Source organism: Camelus dromedarius, chromosome 1, assembly GCF_036321535.1.
Source record: "Camelus dromedarius isolate mCamDro1 chromosome 1, mCamDro1.pat, whole genome shotgun sequence".
NCBI lineage: Eukaryota > Metazoa > Chordata > Mammalia > Artiodactyla > Camelidae > Camelus > Camelus dromedarius.
This window is the reverse complement of record NC_087436.1, coordinates 69,268,882-69,295,714: the sequence shown is the minus strand read 5'-3', so window position 1 is coordinate 69,295,714 and position 26,833 is coordinate 69,268,882. Positions and strand designations below refer to the sequence as shown.

The window sequence follows — 26,833 nt, the reverse complement described above, 5'->3', positions numbered from 1 at the left end:
TCTTTATTTTTATATCCTCCAAAAAAAGTTTTGAAATTCTCATTCTGAGTATTTCTTTCATAACTCAGGATATTGATCTTCTCAACCTTTCTTTTCTCCATCAAAGTAGTTTCGATTCATTTTAATCCATAATACAAAGTACACACTTCAAAGTTCAGCCCAACCTAGTATAAACTGATTGCTTAGAACAAGGAAATGTCTTTGTACTGTGAGTCATGCACTTGGTTTAAGCTCAGATTTGCTTTCAGCAAGAGTTAATCATGAAGACTGTGAAAGGCTTCTGTGTCCTTTTCATGCTGCATCTGGGTTTCTTTGACTCTGGAAGGACTGGGAAAGTACTTGTATGGCCCATGGATTTCAGTCACTGGATTAATTTAAATGTGATTCTGGAAGAACTCCGCCATCGTGGGCACGAGATAACTGTCCTGGTACCTTCACCAAGTCTCCTGCTTGATCATACCAAGATTCCTTTTAATGTGGAGATCCTCCAACTTCCAGTAACTAAAGAAACTCTCAGGGAAGAACTCGACACAGCTCTCTATTCAGCTTCTTTTGAACTGCCAAATCTCTCCTGGTGGGAAATGCATATAAAACTGACAAAAATAGGCCAAAGTTTTTTTAGAACAATGAAAAGAATATGTGACAGTGCTATCACAGATAAGGATTTACTCAGCAGACTACAGGCAGCTAAGTTTGATATCTGCTTGGCTGACCCTTTAAGCTTTTGTGGGGAGTTAGTGGCTGAGCTCCTCAATATTCCATTTATATACTCTTTCCGGTTTTCCTATGGGAATGTCATTGAGAGATGGTGTGCTGGGCTTCCGATGCCTTCTTCCTACGTTCCTGGAAGTACATCAAGACTGACAGACAACATGACTTTTGTACAGAGGCTGGAGAATTGGTTATTGTACACACTAATTGATATGCTGTATTCTTACTATGTATTTCCGGAATGGGATGCATATTACAGCAAGGTTTTAGGTAAGAGAAATTTGCATGTAATAAGGATTCTTATTTCATATATTAAATGTAAATATTTGTCTGACTGTATGAAAACTGACAAAAGGGATTTTTAGGGAGGACCCTAGTTCTTGTACCTAAACTATTTTGAGTGGAAAAAATAGTAATCTTTTCTTATTGTATTTTTCCATAATTGAGTACTGGCACCATATCAGAGAAGAAAATATTCTCTATATTCATAGGTCTTGCTTGATACTAATAAGATTTTTAGAGTAACTGGAGAAACCAAATATGACAATGTCTTTTATTTCTATAAGTTTGGACTACTCTCTTGTTTACTTTTATACACTCTGTTTTCTTTCTAATTAACTTGCTTTTTCTCAGACTTTCTTTTTGCCTCCTATCAAGGCTTGGTTGATTGGTTGCTGGACTTGGCATGGGGTAAACATGAAACTAGAAAACAAATAAATGTACCTAAGTTTCATCTGCTCTTCTTTGAAAAGGCAAGAAAAGGAAGATTTTTCTCAAAAGGACCATGTTTCTAGATTTTTAACTTAACTCATTGTTTTCTTGTTTTTCTATGCAAAATTACATTAGAGGTCAACTAGCTGTGACCCTAAGCACAAAGATTTTTTTCTATTTTACCAACTCTATTTACTCTTCTTTGTCCCTTTTGCATAATTAATTTTTTTAATTAAATTTTTTTATATAATTTTGTTGAGGAAATTTTGCCTAAGAGACTAGTTACCTCTGAGGAAGCAGGACCCTGCTTACATTATTTAGTTAGTTTTTAAAAAATACGCTTAGCATATGTAACATTGTATTATTTTCAGATATTGACAAAAAATTATTCAATAGTCACCCTACAAAAGAAATGAAAAATTTATTGCCATCAACCTGAGGATTATAATCCTGGAGAGAGTTTGTCGAGAAGCTCTAAGGAATGTTCTGCCCATTAGAAGCCACAGCACAGTTATATAAGTTTTTGAGACAATGGATTATACCACAAAAAGTTTTATACATCAAAGCAATGTATTGACAGTTAAGTCCAAAAGGCCATGTAGTGGGTCATTGTAACCCCTAAGGGATTAAGGGAGTAATGTTATCTTTAAAGGTGTTACATTGCTAGCATCAGTACAAAATTGTTTTTTTTTGGTGAGTAAGTTTTCCTGTGTCTTCCGAGGGGATCTGGTTAATGTATAATGCAGATGCACAATGTACAGTGAAAGGGAGACAACAGTGTAGTGATTCAAATGGCAAAGAAAATTTTAGTAAAATTTTTCTTCTCCTGACTTAAAATCATATTGTTTCAACACAGGTATACAACATAATGATTTTTTATTGGTATGTATCATGAAATAATCACCACAGTAACACTAGATAACATCCACCACTACAAAGAGCTACAAAATTTTTTATCCTGAGATAGCACTTTTAAGATCTACTGTTAGTACCTGTCAAATACATAGTGCAATGTGATTAACTCTAGTCACCATGCTGGACATTACATCTCCTGCTTTACTTATTTTAGAACAGAAAATCTGTACAATTTGTCCACCCTCTCCTACCTATTATGCACAATTTCCAACCCCAATATCTGGTGACCACCAATCGGTTCTCTGTTTCTATGAGTCCACTTTCTTTTTTGATTTGTTTCTCTTCAGATTCTACATATAAGTTATAACTTTTCCTTTCTGACTTACTTCACTTAACATAATTTCCCCAATCTCCGTCCATATTGAGACAGCTCGTTGTATAATAACCATATTTTCTTTATTCACTTACCTATCCATAAACACTGAGATTGTTTCCAGTTTGGGCTGTCGTAAATAATGCTGCAGTGAACATGCGGATGCAGGGATAACCTTTCCTTCAGGTATATACCTAGAAGTGGAATTGCTGGATCATATGGTACTTTTATTTCCATATTGTTTTCCATAGTCCTGCACCATGTACCTTCCCATTGACAGTGCACACGGCTCCTTTTTCTCCACATCCTCGCTACCATTTGTTGTCTCTCAGTTTGTTTGTTTGTTTGTTTGTTTTTTTTTGATAATAGCCATCCTAACAGGTGAAAGGTGATACCTCATTTTGATTTCAATTTGCATTTCCTTGATGACTAGCAATGTTGAGCATCTTTTCATGTATTTGTTGCCATTTGAATATTTTCTTTGGAAAAATGTCTATTCAGGTCCTTTGATAATTTTTTTTATTGAATTGCTTGGTTTCGTGCTATTGATTTAGGTGAGTTCCTTATGTATTTCAGGTGGCAACACCTAGTCAGACATAGGGTTTGCAAATATGTTCTCCCACTTCATAGGTTGCCTTCTCATTATGTCGATCATTTCTTTTGCTGTGCAGAAGCTTTTCAGTTTCAAGTAGTCCCATTTGTTTATTTTTAACATTGTTGTTTATGCATTAACTTTCATACTTTTAAAAATCTCTGTCAAGGCCCATGTCAAGAAATACATCCCCTGTGTTTTCTGCTAGGAATTTTATGGTTTTAGGTCTTACATTTAAGTCTGTCATTCATTTAAGAGTACTTTTATAGTGGAGTAAGATCAAGGTCTAGCTTCATTCTTTTGCATGTGAATATCTAACTTTTTCAGCAAGAACTTTTTTAAAAACTGTCTTCCTCCTTGGAATATTTTTTGGCCTTCTGGTGAAATATTAGTTGACCAAATATGCATGGGTTTATTTCTGGGCTCTTCATTCTGTTCTGCTTTTCCGTGTGTCTGTTTTCATGCCTGTCCCATATGGTTTGGATTAGTATAGCTCCAAGGTATAGTTCAGTGGTAGAGTGCATGCTTAGCATGCACGAGGTCCCACTTCAATCCCAGTAACTCTGAAAAATAAATAAATAAATGTAATAATCCCCCCCACACCGCAAAAAAGACCTGGATTAGTATAACTTTATAATACTGCTTGAAATCAGTAAGTGTGATGCCTCCAGGTTTCTTCTTCTATCTCAGGATGACTGGATATTTGGGGTCTTTTGCAGTTACGTATGAATTTTTCAATTATTTTCCTTCTTACTAATTTTAACAGAGTATATGTCTAATAATCTATCATTCCTAAAAATTGTGTTCATTCCTAAAATTTTTTAAATTTGTTTGTACTTGTGAACTATTGTTATATATAGCCATTTCCCTCTTTGTTTTTTGAGATATCTGTTCTAAATTCCCTCTGCAAAATTATTTTTTCAACAACTCACAAACACTATGAGTGCCTCTAAAGAATGCTGCCCAGGAATATGCCTTATGTTCAGAACGGCATGTGTCATAATCAAGGTTGACAAATTGCTTTGAAACATTTCCTAGGCATTCTGTGAGAGAAGAATGTGTTTATTTCTCTAAACTTGACCCTAAAGAAAATGTGCACAAAAGCTGCTGTACCCATCAGTCACCAGTCACCCATGTTCAGAATCCAAACTGCAAATGGCAAAACTGAGAATAGATAATTTAAAATCTACTCGTGGTGACATTACTGAGTCATACATCAAACAGTGACTGATCTACAGCTGAATCAAGGTTATTTGTTTATTTCTGATTCCAGCAGTTTGGTACTCAGTGGTGAAACCTCTTTCATAATGAAGCATTACTGGTAGGACACAGTGATCATAGTCTCTAAATATTTCATAGCTGTTTTTACTTAAGAATATTTGGAGGGTAGCAGTATATCAATCTGAGAAAGAAGAATAAAGACTTTGTAAATAGGAAAAATACTTTCTTTACTCTCATCATACATTTAAAAATGCTGTAAGGTACAGATTGTTATTTTGCTATTCAGAATTTAGGATCTTTATTATAAAATCTATTTAAAGTGTGTTTCAAATTCTAAATATATAAGTCATAACTTATACAATTATTAATTGAACCATGTCATAGATATGTTGAAATAATTGAGGAGGAAACCAGTAAGACAGCACCTCTTTCAAAACGTATTTTGAGGAACTATTTAAGATCATTTTGAGGGAAAGAGGAATATTAGAGTAATAGTGCTAGGTTAGACCCCAAAATGGTAAAAATCCCATAGTGCAATAAAGACATATTTTGGGGGGATGCTCATTTCTACCAGACAGAAACATACAAGTTCACATTCAAATTCAAACTATCTGAACTCAAAAATCCACAATAAAATGATAATAAGTGACAAAGTCATATATATGCACAATTTTCTATATATGTAACTAATCTTCAAATCATTCATTCCTCAAGAAATGCCCCAACATAACATCAAAAGTGGCATGTCCTTTCAAAATTTGTGAAATGCCTTTCCAACTTTGAGATATCTTTTCACAATCATGTCATGCATATCAAACATTATTTTTTACCTCTCAAAATATATTGTCTTCATTTCAATCCATTAAACACAACATAGTACTAATATAGGAGTGCAGATTTAACAACAAAAAGATATTGTTATGAAACAAAGTGAAGGAACCATATGTTCCTCAATTTCTACTCCTAGGTTTGTAACCAAGGGAAATAAACATGTGTCAACACAAAACATATACATGATTGCTCGTAGAGCATTATCCACAGTATCCAAATATGGAAACAACCCAAATGGTCATCAATGATGAGTGGATAAACAAAATGAAGTATAGCCAAACAAAAGTATTACTCAGCAATAAAAAGTAAGGAAGTACTGATACACACTACCACAGGGATGAACCTTGAAAACACTATGCTAAGGGGAAGAAGGCAGCACAAAAGACCACGCAGTGTATACTTTCATTTACATTAAATGAAATGAGATTTTCTGGAATAGTCAAATAAAGAAAGAAGTAGATCAGTGGTTGTCAGGGGCTCAGAAAAGGAAGAAAGGGAGAATGACTACCAATGGATACGGGCTCTCTTTCAGGAGTAATAACAATTTGTAAAATATAGTAGTGGAGATGGTTTCACAACCTTATGAATATACTAAAAACTACTCAGTTGTATATTTAAAAGGAAGAATTATACAATATGTAAATTCTATCTTAATAAACCTGTCAAAAAGATGGTGTGAGAGTGAAGCATCACACAAAGGGAAGAAGATTATACCCAAGGCTACACCAATAAGCCACTGAAATGGGACAAGCACTGAGTATGAAACTGGATTTTGAATTCCGTTCTCATTATCAGAATCAAACACTTAAATTACTGAGATTTGCTTGTGATCTCTTACACAGATAGATTGTAGTGGTCAGTTCAAAATCCCTCACATTTGCTAATCAGAACTTAAGCACACTCAGAACATCAAGGAGAATATTCAAAAAGCCATGTGATGGGACAACATAAAGCTACAGTGTCTTCATATTAGTGATACTGAGTATGTATTTCAAAAGGACGCCAAAACCCTGGATAAGGTTCCTTACACCACAGTAATTGAATAGAATGCAGAAATGCAGCTCGGACTCCAAACAAAGAGAAGTGATTTACTTCTCAGTCACTACTTTCAGTTCTTAAGCTGTTAATAGTCACTTCGTTGCCATTCAGTTGAAAGAGACCCCCTTTTTACTGTTAGTCAGCTAAATGTGTCAAAATACTAAATATTTCACCACCAGCTTATTAAACATTGCTATATCTTCCCCAAAGAGGACAAAAGGCTTGTCCAACAGGAACTTCCATTTTGTATGGCAAAGGAGAAAATCACTTAAAAAAATTTCCTTTTAATAATTCATTCCCGATATGATGTAATGAGTTGTGACAGCACACTGGAAAACACTAGGGGAAAAGATGGATACAGTAAAAAGTTGTTTTTTTTAAGAAACCAGAGGTTCTTGGGGCAACAAGGATGCAAAAAATTGGAGAAGAGGGTTCTCAAGAAGAGGAGGAGACCCGACCATAGAAGTTTGAGGATCACTGCCTGAGTTTCTTGTTCCTGGCTCGGAGCAGGTGTCCTTGCTGAGCGTGGAGTGGGGCTCAGGCTTAGCTCAAGCAGAAGACTCTGTTGGCAGAGATGAAGCGGCGGGCTTTTGGCTTTGTTCCATGCTTAAATTGGTCTTTGGTTATTGATAATCTCACTATTTGTACTCTTGGGGAAAAGGTCAATGGATTTCACAGAGATAACATAGGGCCAGTATCTTCAAAGATTTCTCTTAGAAAAGTAGATGGTGAAACAGTTCCCTTATAACATGTCAGCTTGTTTCCTCTCTATCATCCTTCATTTTTATTCAGGAAAACCTACCACATTATGTGAGACTATGGGGAAAGCTGAAATGTGGTTGATTCGAACTTACTGGGATTTTGAATTTCCTCAACCATACTTACCTAATGTTGAATTTGTTGGAGGACTGCACTGCAAGCCTGCGAAGCCCCTACCGAAGGTACTTGAATGTGCTGATTTTGCCTGTTTGAGAACTTACCTGCTGAAATGATTTCCAGTTTGTTATTGATAGTATTTGATCTGCCAGCTGAAAACACATGCTCAGGAATTAGCGGTCATGACTCTCTTACACCAGTAGACTGCAATCAGCAGGTCAGGAGCCTTCCTTTTGTATTATGTGTTATTATCTGGTTGAAGTAGTCCCCATATTTCCTTTCCTTTTTCATACTTCATTAAGTCTTTATGAACATGTACATTCTGCAGAAATGTTAAAATATTTCCCAGTATCTCAAGAATACTCTGCTGTCATTGAAAATAAATTTCCATGTTAAATCAATCCATCTATCAGAATAGTATATGGTTAATTTTATGTGTCAGCTTCCCTGGGCCTGGGACCCAGCTATTTAGCCAAACATCACTCTGGAAGTTTCTGTGAGGGTGTATTTGGCTGACATTAACATTAAATATGTGGACCTTGAGTAAAGTAAACTGCTCTGCATTTGTGGGTGAGCCTCATCCAATGAGTTGAAGAACTGAATAGAAAAGACTGAACTCTCCCATGTGAAAAAGAGTTCTGCCAAGAGGGCCTTCAGACTTGACCTATAACAGGGACTGCTCCTTGAGTCTTCAGTCTGATGGCCTATTCTGTAGATGTTAAACTTGCTGGCCTCCATAATCATGTGAGTCAAATGCTTAAAATAAATCTCTTCCCTGTCTTCAATTTCAAACCTCATGCATGTTTTCCTTATCTTATTTGGTTGACTTAGCTTAGTTAGGAACTAAACATAGGATGAAAAGATTTCTTTTTACTTCAGGAAGATTAAATATGCTATTTTTATTTTGGATTCCAAGCCTAATTTTTCTATACTATTACTGTCATTTGCAAAGTATGCATTAGAGGAATTCCTGCATCAATTACCTGGTCAGAAATTATATGGCTTCCTCAATCCTAAATGTGTTTGTGGAAACTTATCTAATGTATAAATGTGGCCAAATTAAAAACAAATTGAAATTCAGAAAACAGAACAAAGTAAATTGTACCAAAAGGATGTCATTATTCTGACCAGGATTCAGCAGAAGAAAGAATGATAATCTTATTATCACCCAAGGCTAAATATGAAATGAAGCACCAGGACTATTTAACATGAAGCAGAAATCAGATATTCTTCATCTGGAGATTTGTGGAGAGGCTGTTGGAAGGCAATAGACAGTATCTAATATAGTCATTCACTTTACAAACAACAAGCTTAAATAGAAACCTGACTCTGCCAGCTACTGCTTTATAGCCTTCAACAAATTATTTTACCTCTCTGAGGTAGCTTTCCCATCTGCAAATGTATACATATATCTTAAGATCACCATATATCTGAGTGTAATGACACATATAAAGAGCTCAACACATGGCAAATGATAACATGTAGTCAATGATTTGTAAACAGAGATACAAACACACCTCAGAAATGTCTAGAACATACTAGTAGGGAGCCTCCAGCTTAAATTATTTTTAAAATCTTTTATCTCATATAATTTTTAAAGGTTGCTTTCCATTTGCAGTTATTACAATATATTGACTATCTCCCCCCATGTTTTACAATTAAATTATTCTTAATTTGCCTAATAACCAAGGATTTCAGGCCATATGTTTCATACTCTGAAATGGTTAACATATGAAAAAGCAGAAACTTTCTAATAATTCAGACACATTGAGAAAAGTGTGTGACTATCTTATTCTTGTAAGTGTTAACTTTCATATTACAAAGATTGTTTTCTTCACAGGACTTAGAAGAGTTTGTCCAAAGCTCTGGAGAAGATGGAGTTGTGGTGTTTACTCTGGGGTCAATGATCAGAAACCTCACGGAAGAAAAGGCCAAGATGATTGCATCAGCCCTTGCCCAGATTCCACAGAAGGTCAGATAAAGTTATTTTTGGAAGAGCAGCTGTTTTAAAATCTATGAGGATCTCCTTAAATGTGCACTTTAAAAATGTAAGAAAAGCTACTGATATTAGCATCAATTTAACTAAAGTGTAAAGAAAAAATATTAAATGTTACAAGAAGATATTTTATGCTACTTGCTTTAAATGTGGCATTACTGACAGGAAAACATATTGCCGTATTTTCTTTATGTAATGGGATAAAACTAAGTCACTCTCGATCTTAAACAATAGGTCAGCTGTTTGCCTAGGTTTTAAGGTTTCCATGAAATCTAACCTCTTTTTGTGTTATTTGTTTTTTAAATCTGTGGCATATACACAAGGTACAACTAACATGTCAGAGAATACAGGAAGAGACACTCAAAATTATACCATTGATTCACAGGCTGCCTCGGAGTACATCTCCTTTTAATTAATTGTTTGGGACCTGGAACTGACAGCTTAGATTCCAGGAATACTCCTAAATGTGATGCTTCTATGTAAACAGTTAAAGATTTTAGTAATACTGTAAAAGATTAATGGCAGTTCACTCTATGGCATTCCCACAAACTATGCATTTTTTTAATTGATAGCATCCTAGGTTATAACTGAGTGATGGTGTTCCTAATTTGCCAGGGACACTTTTTACCTTGTAGCTTTAGATAAAATAGCTAACTTTATATGCAATTTTAAGTTCCAAAACATCATGACAAGTCTTGTGCACATAACCAAATTACTTTCAAAAATCATTTTGTGGAAGCAATATCCATTTAAACATCTCATCTAAATGGCATCTTCAGAAAAATATTAAATTTTCAACTGTATTAAAATACAGTGCTTAAGGGTCACATCAAGGTAGATTCAGAAGCACCAAGAAATTGTCTGAAGTAACTATGATGGAAATATGGACTCTATGTGAGCACTTGAATTTTTCGGTGGAGAGACTGACTAGTAATTTGTGGTTAATTTTTTAAAACAAATTCAACCATTTAGCATAGCAGCAAGTTCTAAGTCTACCTCACCCAGTCCCATGACAGCCAACATGTTTTATTCCTGGTGTGATTTGCTGGAGCTATGCTGGGAAATAATGACCTTAATCTCCAGATTTTGGTTCTGCATTCTGATTGATGACTGATGCTTTGTTCACTGGCATGTAGGCACAGAAGTTGGCCACAGTTGTTTCAACTTCGATTAGCAGAAGTTTCCAGGGATTTTAAAGGATGAGCACTATTTTTTTTTCTTTTTTTCTCTGGGAGTCAGACAATCACCAATGGGGCCATTTTTTTAAAACTTCACATACAGTGAAATTTAGAAAGCTATGTGTATGTCCAGGGAAAACCATAGGCTGACAAAAGACTTGTGAAAACCTAAAGCTTTTACCTCAGACTGATTCCTGGCAAAGAGAAACCCTTCAACAATATAAAAAAAAAAATTAAGAAGGGGAAATTCTGATTTCTGGAGTTAGAACTTTATAAAAACCTCAAATGTACAGTTCTCAGCAAATATCACAAGGCATACATAGGTGAAAAAAAATATCACAAGGCATACATAGGTGAAAAGATGGTCCAATCAAAGGAACAAAATAGACAGAAACAATTAGTGAAGGAGCGTGGATTTTGGAATTACCAGAAAAAGATTTTAATAGCACTGTCTTAAAAATTCACAAAGAACCACAGGGAGACAGTTATAAAGAGAACAAAAGATATAGATAAGATATAAAATATTGATAAAGAGAAATAAATTCTTTTAAAAGAGTCAAGAAGAAATTCTACAGCTAAAAATTTCAAGAATTAAAATGAAAATTTTACCTCAGGGGTTCCAAATCAGACAAGAGCGAGCAAAAGAACCAGCAAAATGAAAACAGAGTAACTGAAATTAGCAAATTCAAAGAACAGAAAGAGAAACAAATGCAGCTAAATGAGCAAAGCCTAAGGGACTTGTGGGACACCATCCTGTGCATGAGCAGACACATGCTGGGAGTCCCAGAGAGACAGAAATGGGCAGAAAAGATATTTAAAGCAATAATGTCTCAAAATATACTGCTTTTAATGAAAGACATAAATCCAAGAAGCTTAGTGAACTACAGGTGGGATAAATTCAAAGAGAGCTACACAAAGACATATTCGAATCAAGCTGCTGAATGACAAAGACAATGAGAAAAGCTTGAAAGGAGCCAGAAAGAAGAAAATCATCACATGAAAGTTAACTTCAGTAAAATAATCAGCCAATTCTCATTAGAAACCTTGGAGGCCAGAAGGCAGTGGGTTGATAAATTCAAAGTCTTAAAGACAAAATTGTTAACTGAGAGTTTTATCAGGCAAAATTTCCTTCAACAATGAGGTAGAAATGAAGACACTGCTTGATGAACAAAAGACGAAGGGTGTGAATAGCACTAGACTTTTCCTGTAAAAATGCAAAAGAGACCCTTTCTGGTTGAAATGAAAGGCTGCTGGACATTAATAAAAAATCATACGATGAAATAAAGATCTGCAGTAAAGGTAAAAACAAAAGCAACCATAAAAGCTACTATTATTGTAATTTTGGTTATAATTCTGATTTATTTTAATTTTCTCAGTCATTTAAAAGAAGATGCATAAAAATTATTAATTCATGTAACTAGGAACACAGTGTATAAGTATGTACACGTCAATAACAGAAAGGGAAATGGCGATATACAGGAGCAGAGTTTCTGTTCACTTTGAAGTTAGCAATAAATCGGTCCAAAGATAAATCACAAGAGCATTCAAAAATATTTTTAAATGAATGCAAATACAAACCAAAGAAGAGATGCAGAGAAACTAGGGCTTACAGGGAATTATTTTTATTACAGTAGATTTATAATAGTGTGCTAGTTTCAGGTATACAGCAAAGTGATTCAGTTATACATACATATGTATATATCTATAATCTTTTCCAATTCTTCTTTACTGCAAAATATTGAATACACGGTTCCCTGTACTATAGAGTAAATCCTGGTTATTCATCTGTTTTACATGTGGCAGTCTGCATCTGTTAAACCCACACTCCCAATTTATCTCTCCCATTCGCCTTCCAATTTGGTAACCAGAAGTTTGTTTTCTACATCTATAAGTCCACCTCTGTTTTATAAATAAGTTCATTTACATAATTTAAAAATTTTTTCAAATATAATTGATATGTAGTATTTGCCTTTATCTGTCTGACTTACTTAACCCTCTGTGACAATCTCTAGGTCCATCCATACTGCTGCAAATGGAATCATTTCATTCTATTCATGGCTGAGTTGTATTCTATTGTGTATATATTCACACCATATCTTCTTTATCCTTTCGTCTGTTAATGGACTCTTAGGTTGCTTCCATGTCTTGGCTACTATAAATAGTGCTGCGATGACCAACGGGGTGCATGTGTGTTTTCGAAATAGAATTTTTGTCTTCTACAGATGTATGCCCAACAGTGGAATTTTTAGATCATATGATGACTCTATTTTGTTTTTTAGGGAACATCTATACCATTCTGTATAATGGCTGCACTAATTGTCATTCCATCCAACAGCGTAGGAGGGTTCCCTTTTCCCCACACCTTCTCCAGCAATTATTTGTAGATTTTCCAATGATGGCCATTTTGATCTATGTGAGGTGATACCTCATTGTGGTTCTGATTTGCATTTCTCGATCTTGAGCATCTTTTAGTGTGACTTTTGGCCATGTACATGTTTTCTTTGAATGAATGTCCATTTAGATCTTCTGTCTATTTTTTGAGATTTTTTGTGTTTGTTTGTTTTTCTGTTTTTAGTTTTATGAACTACTTGTGTATTTTGGAAGTTAAGTCTTTGTCGGTCATGTCATTTGCAAGTAGTTTCTCCCACTCCTAGTTTGTCCTTTTGTTTTCCTTATGGTTTCCTTTGCTGTGCAAATGCTTACACAGTTGATGACGTCTCATTTGATTATTATTGCTTTTATTTCTATTGCCTTGGAAGACAGATCTAAGAAAGTATTGATATGATTTATGTCAGAGAATGTTTTGCTTACATTCTCTTCTGGGAGTTTTCTGGTATCATACTTGATATTTGCCATTAAGCCATTTTGAGTTTATTTTTGTGTATGATGTGAAGAAGTGTCCTCGTTTGATTGATTTGAGAGGATATGAAAGAAATGTTGCCAAGATGGCACAGAAGGAAGACCCTCAGCTCACCTCTTCCCTCAGGCACCAAAATAGCAACAATTTACAGAGAAACCATTTATGAGAAAAAAAAGGAAAGACTAGCCAAGAAAATCTTGATATCTACATGATAAAGAAGGAAACTCGACATGTATCTTATACCACATACAAAAATAAACTCAAGGTAGTTCAGAGAGTGAAACTTTAGAATTAAAACAGTAACACTTTTACAAAATATCCCTAAAGGAAAACTTCATCACTTTGGATTTTGCTATGATTTCAATAAGTATGACACAAAAAAGCACAAGTAAGAAAAGAAAAAAATAAATAAATTGAATTACATCAAAGGAAGAGAAATTTTGCATCAAAAGATACTATCAAGAAAGTGAAATACAATGTACAGATTGGGAGAAAATATTTGCAAATCGTGGTTATGATAAAGAATGAATGTGCACAGTTTATAAAGAACTCCTACAACTCAACAACAACAACAACAAAAAAAACCAGTTGAAAAATGGGAAAGTACTTGAACAGACTTTTCTCCAGAGGAGGCATACAAATGGTCAAAAAGTACATGAAAAGGTGTCCAGCATCATTCATCATTAGGGACATGCAAATCAAAAGCACAAAGAGATACTGCTTCACTCATTAGAATAGCTATTATCAAAAAATGGAAACTATCAAGTACTGGTGAGAATGTGGAGACGTGCGGCCTCACGCATTGCTGGTAAGGGTGCACAGTGAGGTATCTGCTCTGGAAAACATGTCCGTGGTCCCCCACAGAGTTAAACATAGAGCTCTCATATGACCCAATAACTCTAATCCTGGCTATCTGTCAAAGGGACTGAAATCAGGGCCTCAACAGATGCTTGTACACCGATGGTCACAGCAACATTATCTACAATCAAAAACTGAATGGATAAAGGAAGTGTTATATATACACACAATGGGATATTTTTCCACCTAAAAAAGAAAGGTGATTTTGATATGTTACACATGCATGAACCTTGAAGACAATGCTAAGTGAAATAATGCTAAATCAGAAAAGGACAATTACTGTATGCTTCCAGTATATGTGGTACCTAGAGCGGTCAAGTTCATGGAGACGGGAAGAATAGAGGTTACCAGACTAGGGAGGGCAGGGAACAGGACGTTTTTGCTAAATGGCAGAGTTTATGCTTCAGATGAAGAAGACATTTGGGATATAGATAGTGCTAATGGTTATACAACATTGTTGATCTATTGAACGCCACCAAATTCTAAACTTACAATACTTACAAAGATAGAAAGGCAATGCTTGCTTCTGTGTTACTGCCAATGTATTACAAAGGTCAAAGCACTAACACTTTCTTAGTGAGGTAGGTAACATCCCTCCCTTTTGCCTCTGAAAACATTCTTTCAAAAATCTCCTCTACCACAATGGCCTAGCGACACCAATATGTAGTTGTCTCAGATACAGATTGCCTTCCTCTACTAAATTAGAATCCATCTCATGTTGATAGCCGATCTATTAGGATTATTCCAAGCATTTGAAAACATGATTGTAGCGTCCATGGTTTAGAAACATTCATTACTTAATCACTTAGGGCCTCAGTTTCTCATCTATAACCTGGTGACATCGAACTAGATTAATTCTAAGTTAACTGCCTCCTTCTGACAGGATGTGATTCTAAAAGTCTTCTAATTGAGTAAAGGCATGTATCTTAACAGGTTCTGTGGAGATACACAGGAAAGAAACCAGATACACTCGGAGCCAATACCCGGCTGTATGAATGGATTCCGCAAAATGATCTTCTTGGTAAGACCACAGAGGAGAAATTTGCACAGAGTTCAATGAGGGATAAGCTAAATGATTCCTCAGTTAAAAAAAAAAATTCAACAAATTTGAATTCAAAATAAGCGAAAAAAAAAAAAAAAAACAACCAAAAAACCACCCTTAACATCTTCATCACCTTTCTTCTGGGGCTTGTTAAGGAAAAATCTTCCAGACACTTGTTAAAGACTGGAAGACACAGTTTATTCAAAACCATCATGTTAAGTTTACATCCTACTGCAGTGGACTTTGACAGTGAGACAGAGAGATTGGACTCAACTCTGAATACAAACAGGAAAATTGGGAAATTTATAGCCAAAGAGCAAAATTGGGTACCACTGGGTGGAAAGTTACTAAGAGGAGACATCAGGGACAAAGGGGGCTCCGGCAAAACTGACCTAATCTGATTCTTGCCAATGGCAAGCTAGGGTGGTCAAACATCATCTGAGGGATTGTGAAGAATGACGCAACAGCTATAAAGGGTGACTGGACATCAAGGATGGTGGAGTCTAGCTAAACTGGCTTCGTAGGATTCTTACTAAACTGGGCAAAGCAGAGATAAACAAAGAAGCTCCATATCAGGACCCAGTGGGGAAGAGAGTTCAGAGAAATCTGACTAGGGTTTGGTTGTGAACAGAATTTTTCTCAAGGTCTGACATAAATGTGGAATTTATAATTCCCCATTGATGATACAACCTCCCTCCTCAGAATCAATGAATGTCCCTTTCGAACAGTCTCTCACGAAATTTTGCAGAGTATTTCAGCTGCCTCCTGAATCTCTCTATCCATTCCCTCCCACCTCTTTTCTCTCCTCCCCACTATAAATTTGTGAAAAAAAAAAACCTGACAATTCCGTTCACCATCTGCGATATTATTCATGGTTCCATACTAATGTAACATCATGTGCAAAATCCCATGTTCTTACAGTACCTCAGGATCTTGCCCTAGTCTACCTTTCTAGCCTGTTATGCCCACATTCTCACATTGAAACTCTGCACATCTCAGCTCCTCTTCCCCATCCACACAAGCATTTGTTTTCTGAAATCCCTTCATTCCTTTTGATTGATGTATTTTCCCAACAACTTGTCCATGGCAACTGCTCCCCATCAGTTCCCTCTGCACAAACCTTCAGGGTTTTGTGGAATGACTTAATTGCTAGAATCATTCATTGCTGCTCAGCCTGGAATCATTAGCTGCCACTTTCTTTGGAGCCTATAGGAATATATACAAAGCCACAGGGCACAGAATTGCATAGGAAATGCTGCCTAATTGAATTGGTGACGTATACAGCGGTCATGTTTTTTTGTTTCTGAAACACATACAACACAGAATAATGATTTTCTTTTTCTTTTTAGGCCATCCCCAAACCAGAGCTTTTATCACTCACAGTGGAACCAATGGGGTCTATGAAGCTATTTACCATGGGGTGCCTATGGTGGGAATTCCCATGTTTGGTGATCAGCATGATAATGTTGCTCGTGTAAAAGCCAAAGGGGCAGCTGTTGAAGTAGACTTGCCCACAATGACAAGTTCTGATCTGCTTCATGCTTTGAAGGAGGTTATTAACAACCCTTCGTGAGTATACAATATATTCTTTTCTGAGAGTCATCCTGTTTTTTAATAGGAGTGAACTGTTTCATTCAATTCAATTAATTACTTTTTAAATTTTTCTATTAAGTATAGTTGGTTTACAATGTTTTCTAGTTTTTGGTGTACACAATAGTGGTTCAGTTATGTGTATACATATATATATATTCCTTTTCATAGTCTTTTTTATTATAGGGTATTATAAGATATTGAATATAGTTCACTGTGCTATACAGTACAACCTTGCTGTTTCTCTATCTGTTTATAGCCATTAGTGACTTCAAATCCCAAACTCCCAATTGGTCCCCTTCTCATCATCCCCCTGGTAACCATAAGTTTGTTTTCTATGTCTGTGAGTTTCTTTCTGTTTTGAAAATATGTTCAGTTTTGCCATTTTTTGATTCCACATATAAGTGATATCATATGATATTTTTCTGTTTTGAAAAGAAAAAACTATCAATAATAAGAAAAGATTGTGTCTCTGTAACAATAGCTTAATTTCTTTAAATAAGTTTAATATTTCTTTGAAGTTACAATCTACTGCTCAGGGACAGTACATGACAAAATTCCTTCATAGAATTTAAGTACAAGACAATCATATTTGATATTAACTATGTACTGCTGATTATGTATAATTAATCAATTTATAAATGTTGGAGAGGGTGTGAAGAAAAGGGAACCATTCTACACTATTGGTGGGAATGCATTTGGTGAAGTCACTATGGAAAATTCTATGGAGATTCCTTAAAACACTATAAATAGACTTACCATATGATCCAGCAATTCCACTCCTAGGTATATACCTGGAGGAAACTCTAATTTGAAAAGATACATGCACCCTGACGTTTATAGCAGCACTATTGACAATAGCCAAGACATAGAAGCAACCTAAATGTCCATTGACAGATGACTGGTGCTGGGGAAACTGGATAATCACATAAAGGAGAATGAATTTGGGCCCCTATCTGACATCACTTACCAAAATTAACTGGAAATGAACTAAAGACTTAAACAGAAGACCTGAAACCATAAAAAGCCCTAGAAGGAAACAGAGAAAAAGGCTCCTTGAATAAGGGTCTTTGCAACAATATTTTGGAAATGACAGCAACAGCACAAAGAACAAAAGTGGAAATCAACAAATGAGTCTACATCACACTTACCACTTCTGCACAGAAAATAAAATTCTCTAAAAAATGAAAGGCAACCTACAAAATGAGAGAAAATATTTTCAAACGTCATATCTGATCAGCACTTCATACACAAAATATAAAAAAACTCATTTAACTCTAAGCCAAAAGAATGTTCTCAAAAGACCAGAGTTACTGAATAGATATTTTCCCAAAGACATACAAATGGCCCACAAGTACATGAAAGGGGGCCTGACATCACCAAGCATCAGGAAAAGCAAATCAAAACCACAGTGAGACATCACCTCACACCTGTCAGATAGGCCAGCATCAAAACACTAGGTATATCCAGGGTGGTGCGTCTGTGAAGAAAGGGAATTCTAGGGCACTGCTGATGGGAATAGAAATTGCTGCAGACACTATGGAAAACAGTATGCACGTTCCCCAAAACATTAAAAATAGAACTACTACATTACCCAGCAATCCCACTACTGGCATTATGACTCAAGGAAATGAAAATAGAATATGAAGGAGATATCTGCACTCACATGATCACTGCAGCTTTATTCACAATAACTAAGATATGAAAATAGCCTGTCTGTCTATGGATGAATACGTAAAGAAGATGTGGTGTATGTTTATCAAGGAATATCATTCAGCTATAGGAATGAGGGAAATCCTGCCATTTGTGACAACATGGCATTATGCTAAGCAAGTCAGACAAAGAAAGACAGATACTGTGTGTCACTTTTATGTATAATCTAAAGGGGCGAATGCATAGAAACAGAAAGTAGAGTGGTGTTTACCAGGGACTAGGGGTTCAGGGAGTAGAGAAATATTGGTCAAAGGGTCAAACTTTCAGTAATAAAATGAACAAGTTCTGGGGAACTTTGTACAACATGGCGATGAGCTGTGATCAAAAATAAATAAATTCTCAATATGGAATGGTTACATTTCTGTTATTGTATTTCAAATAAATCTAATAAATATAATCTTGGAGGAAAAAAAGAAACTATATCAAAATGATAATACTTTCCAGGCTTTGGATAAATACTTCTTTTAATATCAGATAAATTCTTACTAAAAATTTCATAGACATCTATGAATAAATATTGACATTAGAGACTAAAATAATTATTTTTAAACTATTTCCAATTTTGGCTAATACTGAATGACTTTTCTCTAGGAAGCTACTTCTCAACTTTCCATTTCTCTCTTCTATATCACAGCTCAATTATTGCTTGATGTATAATCATTATAACATTATCAAGGCTTACAACATACAACATTGTCTATGATCACACTTCCCAATACATTTTAGCCCTACTTTTGTATTTATACGGATTTAATGATGCACTGTTTGTTTTAGTACAGTCTTTCTGTACCTGTCAGGTTTTGTTGGTACTAATTTTTCATCTGACAAATACTTTATTTCTATTTTTGGAGCTTCTGTTGCTGTTGTTTCCTTGATCCCTGAGATATAGGCAGACGTACTTATTCCTTAAATTCTTGTGTATTAACAAAGCCCTGCCTTATTTTTCTTAAACCAAAGGGCAACAGGGCTTTGTATAAGATTTTTGTTTTTTTGGATCACAATTCTCCTCAGAACTTTCTACATGCTGTTTCACCATTTTCTGCAATTTAATGATTTTTAATTTAAATGATCATGGCACTTGAGTGTGGAAGAATCACCTGCTAACTTCACCTCCTTCACAAATCCAAGGAAATGCTTCATTTAGGTCAGCCATCCAAAACCTCAAAACAAAACACTGGCCTGTTCTTTTGTCCCTTGACAGAAGGTAGAGGGTTTGTGTTCTGGCTCTTGCCATTTCCCATCTCACCACTGGCGCTTGCATCCCTCTGTAGCCTGAAGCAAAGATTCCAGCATCTACTCACTCTAGAGCCCTACTTCTTGCCCATAGGGTGACATTAAATTTTCTGTTTTCATCTGAAATGTCAGGGCCATGAAGATCACGGATGGAAACCATTACCTGATGCTGTTGAATACTAGCTTCTTGTTAACACCAACACTCCAGACCAAACCTGGGGAAGGTGGAGGGGTGGGGGAAGGGTTCCTCTCTCATAGACCTGCCCTCAGTACTGCTTCCTGTCACTATCATGTTCACAATACCACCCTCTGCAAATGAAAGCAAAATGCTGTTTTATCAATTACGTAGTCTACATTCCTATTCTGAATTTTTAAAATGCTATTTCCAATAGAAATTCTTTTTTCCCCTACTCCAATTGTTAATTACACTTTGAAACATCCAACCAATTCCAGTTGATAGACTATTATATTGAAATATCTCAAGATGAAAGAAATTTTCTTATGTTTTCAGTGCTCTGGGTAATGTCACTTATGACATAATTTATTGTGTAATTATGTAATATACTTTTTAATTAAAGTATAGTTGATTTACAACGTTGTATTCATTATGCATACATATTTACACATAGTCTTTCTTTTTGATTCTTTAATATATAACATAATTTTAGGTGTGTCATGTCCTCAATGAATTTTTCAAGTTGCTATCTATATATTCAATCCTCAGCTATAAAGAGAACGCTATGAAGTTATCAAGAATCCACCACGATCAGCCTGTAAAGCCCCTGGACCGAGCAGTCTTCTGGATAGAGTTTGTCATGCGCCACAAAGGAGCCAAGCACCTGCGACCAGCCCTCCACGACCTCACCTGGTACCAGAACCACTCTCTGGATGTGATTGGGTTCCTGTTGGCCTGTGTGGCAACTGCTGTGTTCGTCATCACAAAATGTTGTCTGTTTTGTTGCCTGAAGTTTGGTAAAACTACAAAGAAGAAAAAGAGAGAGTAGGGTTTTTTATTAATGATTTGACTGGAAACCTTGGTAGGGTCCATCCGAATTAATCCAGCTACTGATTTGAACAGATTCCTCTCCTGCTCTTCTGGGTTCTTGTCCATTCCTCAGCTTATCAAGTCAACTGTCAAAGACAACACGAAAATGTGCCACATGATTTAGCACTAATGTTTAAAATAATCTATTCGTTGAAAAGAGAAGATAAACAAATAAACACATGGATGTCGCTAATTAAGACTCAGTGCTTTATTTTATTCACTACTTTCAGCTGAACTAATTGAGATGCTCTTTGAGGCCTTGGGAACATAGTGATTAATTCTAATCTCAGTATTAATCATATTGAAGATTTTCTAAATACATAACATCATCCTGTGCCCAGTGTGTTATAGTTCTTGCATGTTCTCTAAAGGAACCAGGCAAGAGTAGTGCAGAGCACACTCCAGCCAGAGCTTCCCTTCAGGTCAGGAAGATCAGGAGGCTGTCAGGGTTTCTCCTCTGCCGTAAAGCACACTTGATGCCATCAATTTATTTTCATCTGACACATCAGACTGTGTCCCCTCAGATAAAAAACACTCTTTTTTGTCTTTGATTTAAAGATTTCCCTTCATTTGGATACTAAAAGTGACAGTACTTCATGTGTGTTGTAATACTTTGTAGCTTCAGACTAGCTGATTTTCATAAGTTAGCGTGACTGATGGTGTGGTGGAGCACCTACCCTTTTAAAGTAACTAAAAATCTACTTGATTCTCTCCTACTCCAATTTTACTTACAATATAAATATTTGTAAAGAAGAAACAAACTACTTAGATAGAGCTGGGAGGAAACGCATTTCTCAGAAATGCTCTTTCCTATGGGGGTGATCTCTCCAACTAATCACACTCGGTGAATTTCTTCATTTCTTACTTTTCTTTTACCCCGTCACTTCTCCTGGTCCTCTCATAAACTGTACTGAGATCACTATACCAAGCACAAATACTTAGGCTTCTTATTAGCTCGAATCTGTCAGAATCTACAGTAACATGAACACAATTTGTATTTTAAAAAATAAAGATGTCTTTTACTTTCTTTTCTACAAAGAATTCAGTTCAGTCTAACTCTGGTGGCCTTACCTAGTAACCAAGTTCGTTAAATGATTATTACAGACTTTGATATTTATAACCCAAACTTGAGAGACCTAAAATTACAGCTCTATCTTAGAACAAATATAAATCATTTGGGCTGTTACAGGTTTTTTAACAGTAATAATGGCACAAAAAATAGCAAGTTAATCATAAACTTATTCTTAGATGGGGAATTAACTATGAAGAGATATAGGGGAAAAGATATATTCTCAATTTTATGAGGTTTTATAATTAAATAATTATACTGCATAAAGTTTTCAAAGTGTAAGCATTAATGCTATTTGTTTTAAGATCTAAATCATGTAATCAAAGCAATAATTTACCACAGTGCTAAATCACTTACTTTGGTAATAAGATAATGTTTTTTTCCTGAAGTAATCTTAAAAATCATAGTTTAATCTTTAGTCATTTTATATTAAAGTCAAGATATCCCTTCACTTCTTCATTATTATAAAATGGTGTAACATAGTAAGTTTAAGTAAACTCAAGGTTTGTATACCTTGTTAGCCATTTCTGAGTTTATTCAGAAGAACTACCCTGACAAATAAGTAAGGATATTCTATCTTGTAGAGACCAAAGCCTTTCTTAAACACAAATGTTACTTATTTAAATCATTTATGAGTGATCATATTAAATATTGTTAACAATTTGTAATAATTTTAGGAATGCAGAGGCTAAACATTAATATGTTATATTTTCCAGTTTAAGTTTTTATAAAAACAGATTTTTCTGAAGTTTTATGACCTCTGGGTTTCCTAGTCAGTTAAAATATTATATTTTAAAGTATTTTATTTTAAAACTATTTACAATTCATATGTGACAATATTTTGAAATTCTGCTCAAGTTTCTTCTGGATCACAACTTAATTGAAAATGCTGATAGGTAGGTGGAAATATTTTGTACATGTGTACATGCATGTATATGTGAATACAAATCAAGTCCTACATGTTATAAATAAAAAATGATTCATATTATTGCATGCTTTGATTTTTAAACTTGCTTGCCTTTTACTCTGAGGGAAGTATTGGTTTCTATTATGTTCTACAAATTTTACCAAAAATAATGATTCACCTGCAGGCTCAGATTTACTATGCTCCCTAAATTAGTGGAAATACCAACTATGATATTTTAAAAGGTAATACAGTTGAGACTTAGAAGAATATGCTGCCTAAGGAACAGAGAACATTTAACTTCTGCGATGCACACTGAATCGCCACCTACCTTCTGCTTCTCAACTGTGTTTTCTCCCCAGGTTCTTCTTTTCTGAATCCCATTCTGATTTTACATTGTTCTCAATTCTGGCTCTAAACTTAGCCAAAGAGCCTGAGATCCTATCTTTCACTCTTAGTTCCTACCATTCATTTCCCCCAGACAGTCTTTCATACCGTCAGATGGAATCCCCTCATATAAGATGTCAGCAATCCAAATGACATTATGACATGCAAGCACCTATCTTTCACCCTTAAAGCAATTGTCAGACGGTAAAATCATGACTCTTCCATGTAGGGAAGCCACCTCACTGTCCTGGACTACTTCTGCCCTGATTTACATGCTTCAATTTAGTTCCTGTCTCCTTTCCAGGACTCCCAGACATAAAAGCTCATCATGCAGGCAATGATAGAGGAGATCCTAAAACTCATTGAGAATTTTGGAATAAACTAGGTCTTTCTTCCTTTGTTGATGTATAACTGCTATTTCATCAATAATTACTAGGAACTGAGGGAGAATTCATTTTCCAGGTGTCACGACAGTATCATATTATTTGTGTGAGAGGTAGAAGAAATCTCCTCTGTTTTAGTTAGTGGCCACCTTCCATTTCAATCTTCACAAAATGCAATGCCATATCTCTGGAGAATTTTAAAATTATAAATGTGAATCCACTCATAACTTTTATATGTTTACAAGGCCAGATGATAACGATGCTGTTCCCCAAATAGTTGCTACTCTTAGAGCCTCCAGAAGTCATAAATGTATTATCTGCCAATGATTATTAAAGAACAATTGCCCCACTACCCAATCATGCTCATCCTAGAAGGATTATGAATGTGGACTTGATCATGGACCTGTCCCTCATTCCTGGGTCCATATAATAGCTTGGTATGAGGTGCTACTCATTTTTTTCTTCTTACTGCGAAATATAATGCAATCTTACCTGCATGTTCCATGTTCTTCTTCTGATCATTTCTTAGAACATCTCTCCTCTATTATTTAGTGCCTTTGTGATGCAGAAATTTACCCCAACCTAAATCACAAATTGATTTCAATTACAATTCAGACAAGATCTCTTTACTGAAGAAATTACCCAGAGTCTATTGACCAAGGTGCTTGCTTTTGTAAACAGAGAAATATTTAAATCTCTAGAGGTTATCAGACTATCACTCTGAACTGACACTAATCTCTGGAGACACTAAACATCACTATTGTACAAAAAGAAGACTGAGAGCTCATAAAGGTCAAGTAATAGGTAAAGATTTGCCCTCAGTTATTCTTACAATGGATTCATTAAGATTATGGATCATCTTATGTGACTTCTCTGACCCAGAATGCAGGTACATTCAGTAATTGATAGAATCTCCATTTGGGTCACCTCACCTGCATGCTGACAGCACCATGGTTACCTTCATGGACAAATAAAATTCTGTTTATAACTCTGGGCCATGATAAGAATGAGCAGCTAACTAATGATTTATGGTTTTCTATTAAAAGTGTGCAAGTCTCTCCTCCAACCCTCTTCCCTTTAGTATCCAAGGCAAGTTTGATTACTGATGGCCTGTAACACTTGATGTAACCCATGAGATCAGTTGGCTTGATTAAATGGCTAGAGGAGTGCAAAGAAAACCAACCTTTTTTGTCTTGTATAATTAAAATTCATCATACAAATCTTGGTGTTTCATATCTGGAGACAAACTGTATCCTGTGCAAATAAAAGAGGACCCTGAGGACCTGTGCCTGGAAGTCTCTTGGAACCTCAATGTTCACCTTACTCTCTTTCTCCTACTATAGCTCCACGAGATCTATATATATATATTTTATTAAAAGCATTATGTTGAATATTCTTTGTGGAGCCCTGTGAGTCTTTTCAATTACCCCACAAGAGATCTTCACAAAAGGCCAAGTGGAATCCACTGGGACTGTCTGGTCCTTGCTCCATAATACATAATAAATCACAAGCACTGTCATGTCTCTGAGGGTTTTTCAGTACTGTCATCAAAAGCTTGGATGATATAGAGGTAATGATCCCTACCGCAATTAGGTTAGCAATTTAAGTAGAATTGGAAATATTTTATTTTAAAAATTATGCAGATTGTTTTAGCCCTTCTCCAAGATATGAGGCTTTCTTTACATGCTACCAAGGCAGTTCCTCTGGCTTTCAAACTTAGCCTTAATTTGATGGTTAATAGCCCACACTCTTCCATTATACTCTCCAAAGCATCAATTCTACTAACATAACCACCTATTTCCATTTTCTTAATTTATTCCCTTATTTATCAAATATATGATATATCACAACTACTAGTACCTTTCGTTCAATGTACTCTCAATTCATCTTCACTGAAAGTAGTAAAACTTTCACGTTATCGCAATTCAAGAGCTATTTGTGTCTCACCATGTGATAGAGACCACATTACAATCTGTGGTGAATGATCCAGCTCCAAAATATGACCTTGGTGTCTCTCTCTTATTCCACCCTTGGCACTGATTATAAAACATTGAGTGCCCTCAATGTGCAGATTCAGAGCTGGAGATTAGTTTGCAGGAAAATTGTTATGGCATGTTCATGGAAACAAACTGTGCAAGTGAAGGGTAGGAAGCAAAACTGGACAGTGGAAAAAATAGAAATAATGCAATTTCAGAGTAAATCTCAAGCAAACCACTGGGACCTCTGAAGCTAAGATAACCTTGAAGAGTTGACCAAAATTAAAATGAGAAGTCTAGGCATTGGACATGGGCCCAGGAAAGATACATTGCTTTAGACTAGATCTCTCTCTTTTAGCAGAGGCAATCCTCAAAGAAAGATGGTAGATAAGGAGTGTCAACTGAAAATCTCATGAGCTGGGAAATAGTTTCTACAGTCCCAAAAAAAGAATCTGGTTAACACATTAAAGCACCTATCATGGGACATTACCAAGATTGAAGGATATTGAAACTCTGCTGGCAATGTTCTGCTTAGAATCTACATCCAAATCCTTTTTAAGGTAGATTCTCCTCTCATCTCAAGTCAATAGAATACAGATAACATGAAAACAAATCTATCCCATGACATGCATCTTTCCCTTCCTACTTCTAACTTAATGGGAAATCCTGGTAAGATTTTTTTTAAAACTATAACTTACCTGGATTACAAAGGCAATATAGAAAACAAAGTTCAGAAGGTACTTAGAGGATAAATACTTTCTAAGAGTAAATACTGAAGAAGTATTAAAGAAGTGAGAGTAACATAAGGAGTGCTGGAAATGAAAAGATAATAATTCAGAGGTAATATTCTCAGATAAAGGAAAGTAACTAAAGCGATACTCAAAGCATGTCCATGTTTAGGTAGAAAAAAAAAAAAGAGTGGGAGTATCTACAGTGAAAAAAACCCAAGGCAATGTAAATGAAATGAAGCTAATAAAACAGATGTGAAAATATAGAGAAAGAAATGATTTGAAATGCTCAAATAAATAAGAATAGATTTGTATTGACACAATTCTGCTTTCTTACTTGGAAAATCCCTATTTGTAAGGTAATTCCCTCTTAGTTTAGAAGCAGTGGCATTTACAATGATACTGGGATTCATTGTGTGCACAAACAGACATAAGGTCATCTAACCTTTTATTTATTTGCTATCCAAAATCTCTGAGCTGGAGATTAGCTGGCAGAGAGATTACTAGGGTTGCACTCCTGAAAGCAGTCTTTAGCTCATTAGTCATTGTGACTTTGCTATGTACCAGTTAATATTAACTACTTATCAGATTCTTTCCTTGATATAAATGAAAACTATAACTGAAGTTAAGAGAGTTTATGAAGAAGGGTTAGATTTTCCCAAG

General features: G+C 35.5%; 1 protein-coding gene across 1 annotated transcript; it reads left to right on the top strand.

The window, feature by feature from the left end:
* Nucleotides 1-198: 198 nt before the first annotated feature.
* LOC105090961 (UDP-glucuronosyltransferase 2C1) lies at nt 199-20,901 on the top strand. The gene is made up of 6 exons (XM_064485117.1): nt 199-981; nt 7,125-7,273; nt 9,049-9,180; nt 15,034-15,121; nt 16,492-16,711; nt 20,403-20,901. The coding sequence occupies exons 1-6, from the start codon at nt 261-263 to the stop codon at nt 20,680-20,682; spliced, it is 1,590 nt and encodes a 529-aa protein (XP_064341187.1). The 5' UTR covers nt 199-260; the 3' UTR covers nt 20,683-20,901.
* The last annotated feature ends 5,932 nt before the right edge of the window (nt 20,902-26,833 follow it).

What these genes read in the sequence shown, in the direction of transcription:
- LOC105090961 (XM_064485117.1), top strand. Translation starts at nt 261, where the DNA reads ATGAAGACTGTGAAAGGCTTCTGTGTCCTTTTCATGCTGCATCTGGGT. An exon ending in CTGCGAAGCCCCTACCGAAG is followed by an intron (nt 7,274 to 9,048) that starts GTACTTGAATGT and finishes TTTTCTTCACAG; the next exon opens with GACTTAGAAGAGTTTGTCCA. An exon ending in TTGCCCAGATTCCACAGAAG is followed by an intron (nt 9,181 to 15,033) that starts GTCAGATAAAGT and finishes GTATCTTAACAG; the next exon opens with GTTCTGTGGAGATACACAGG.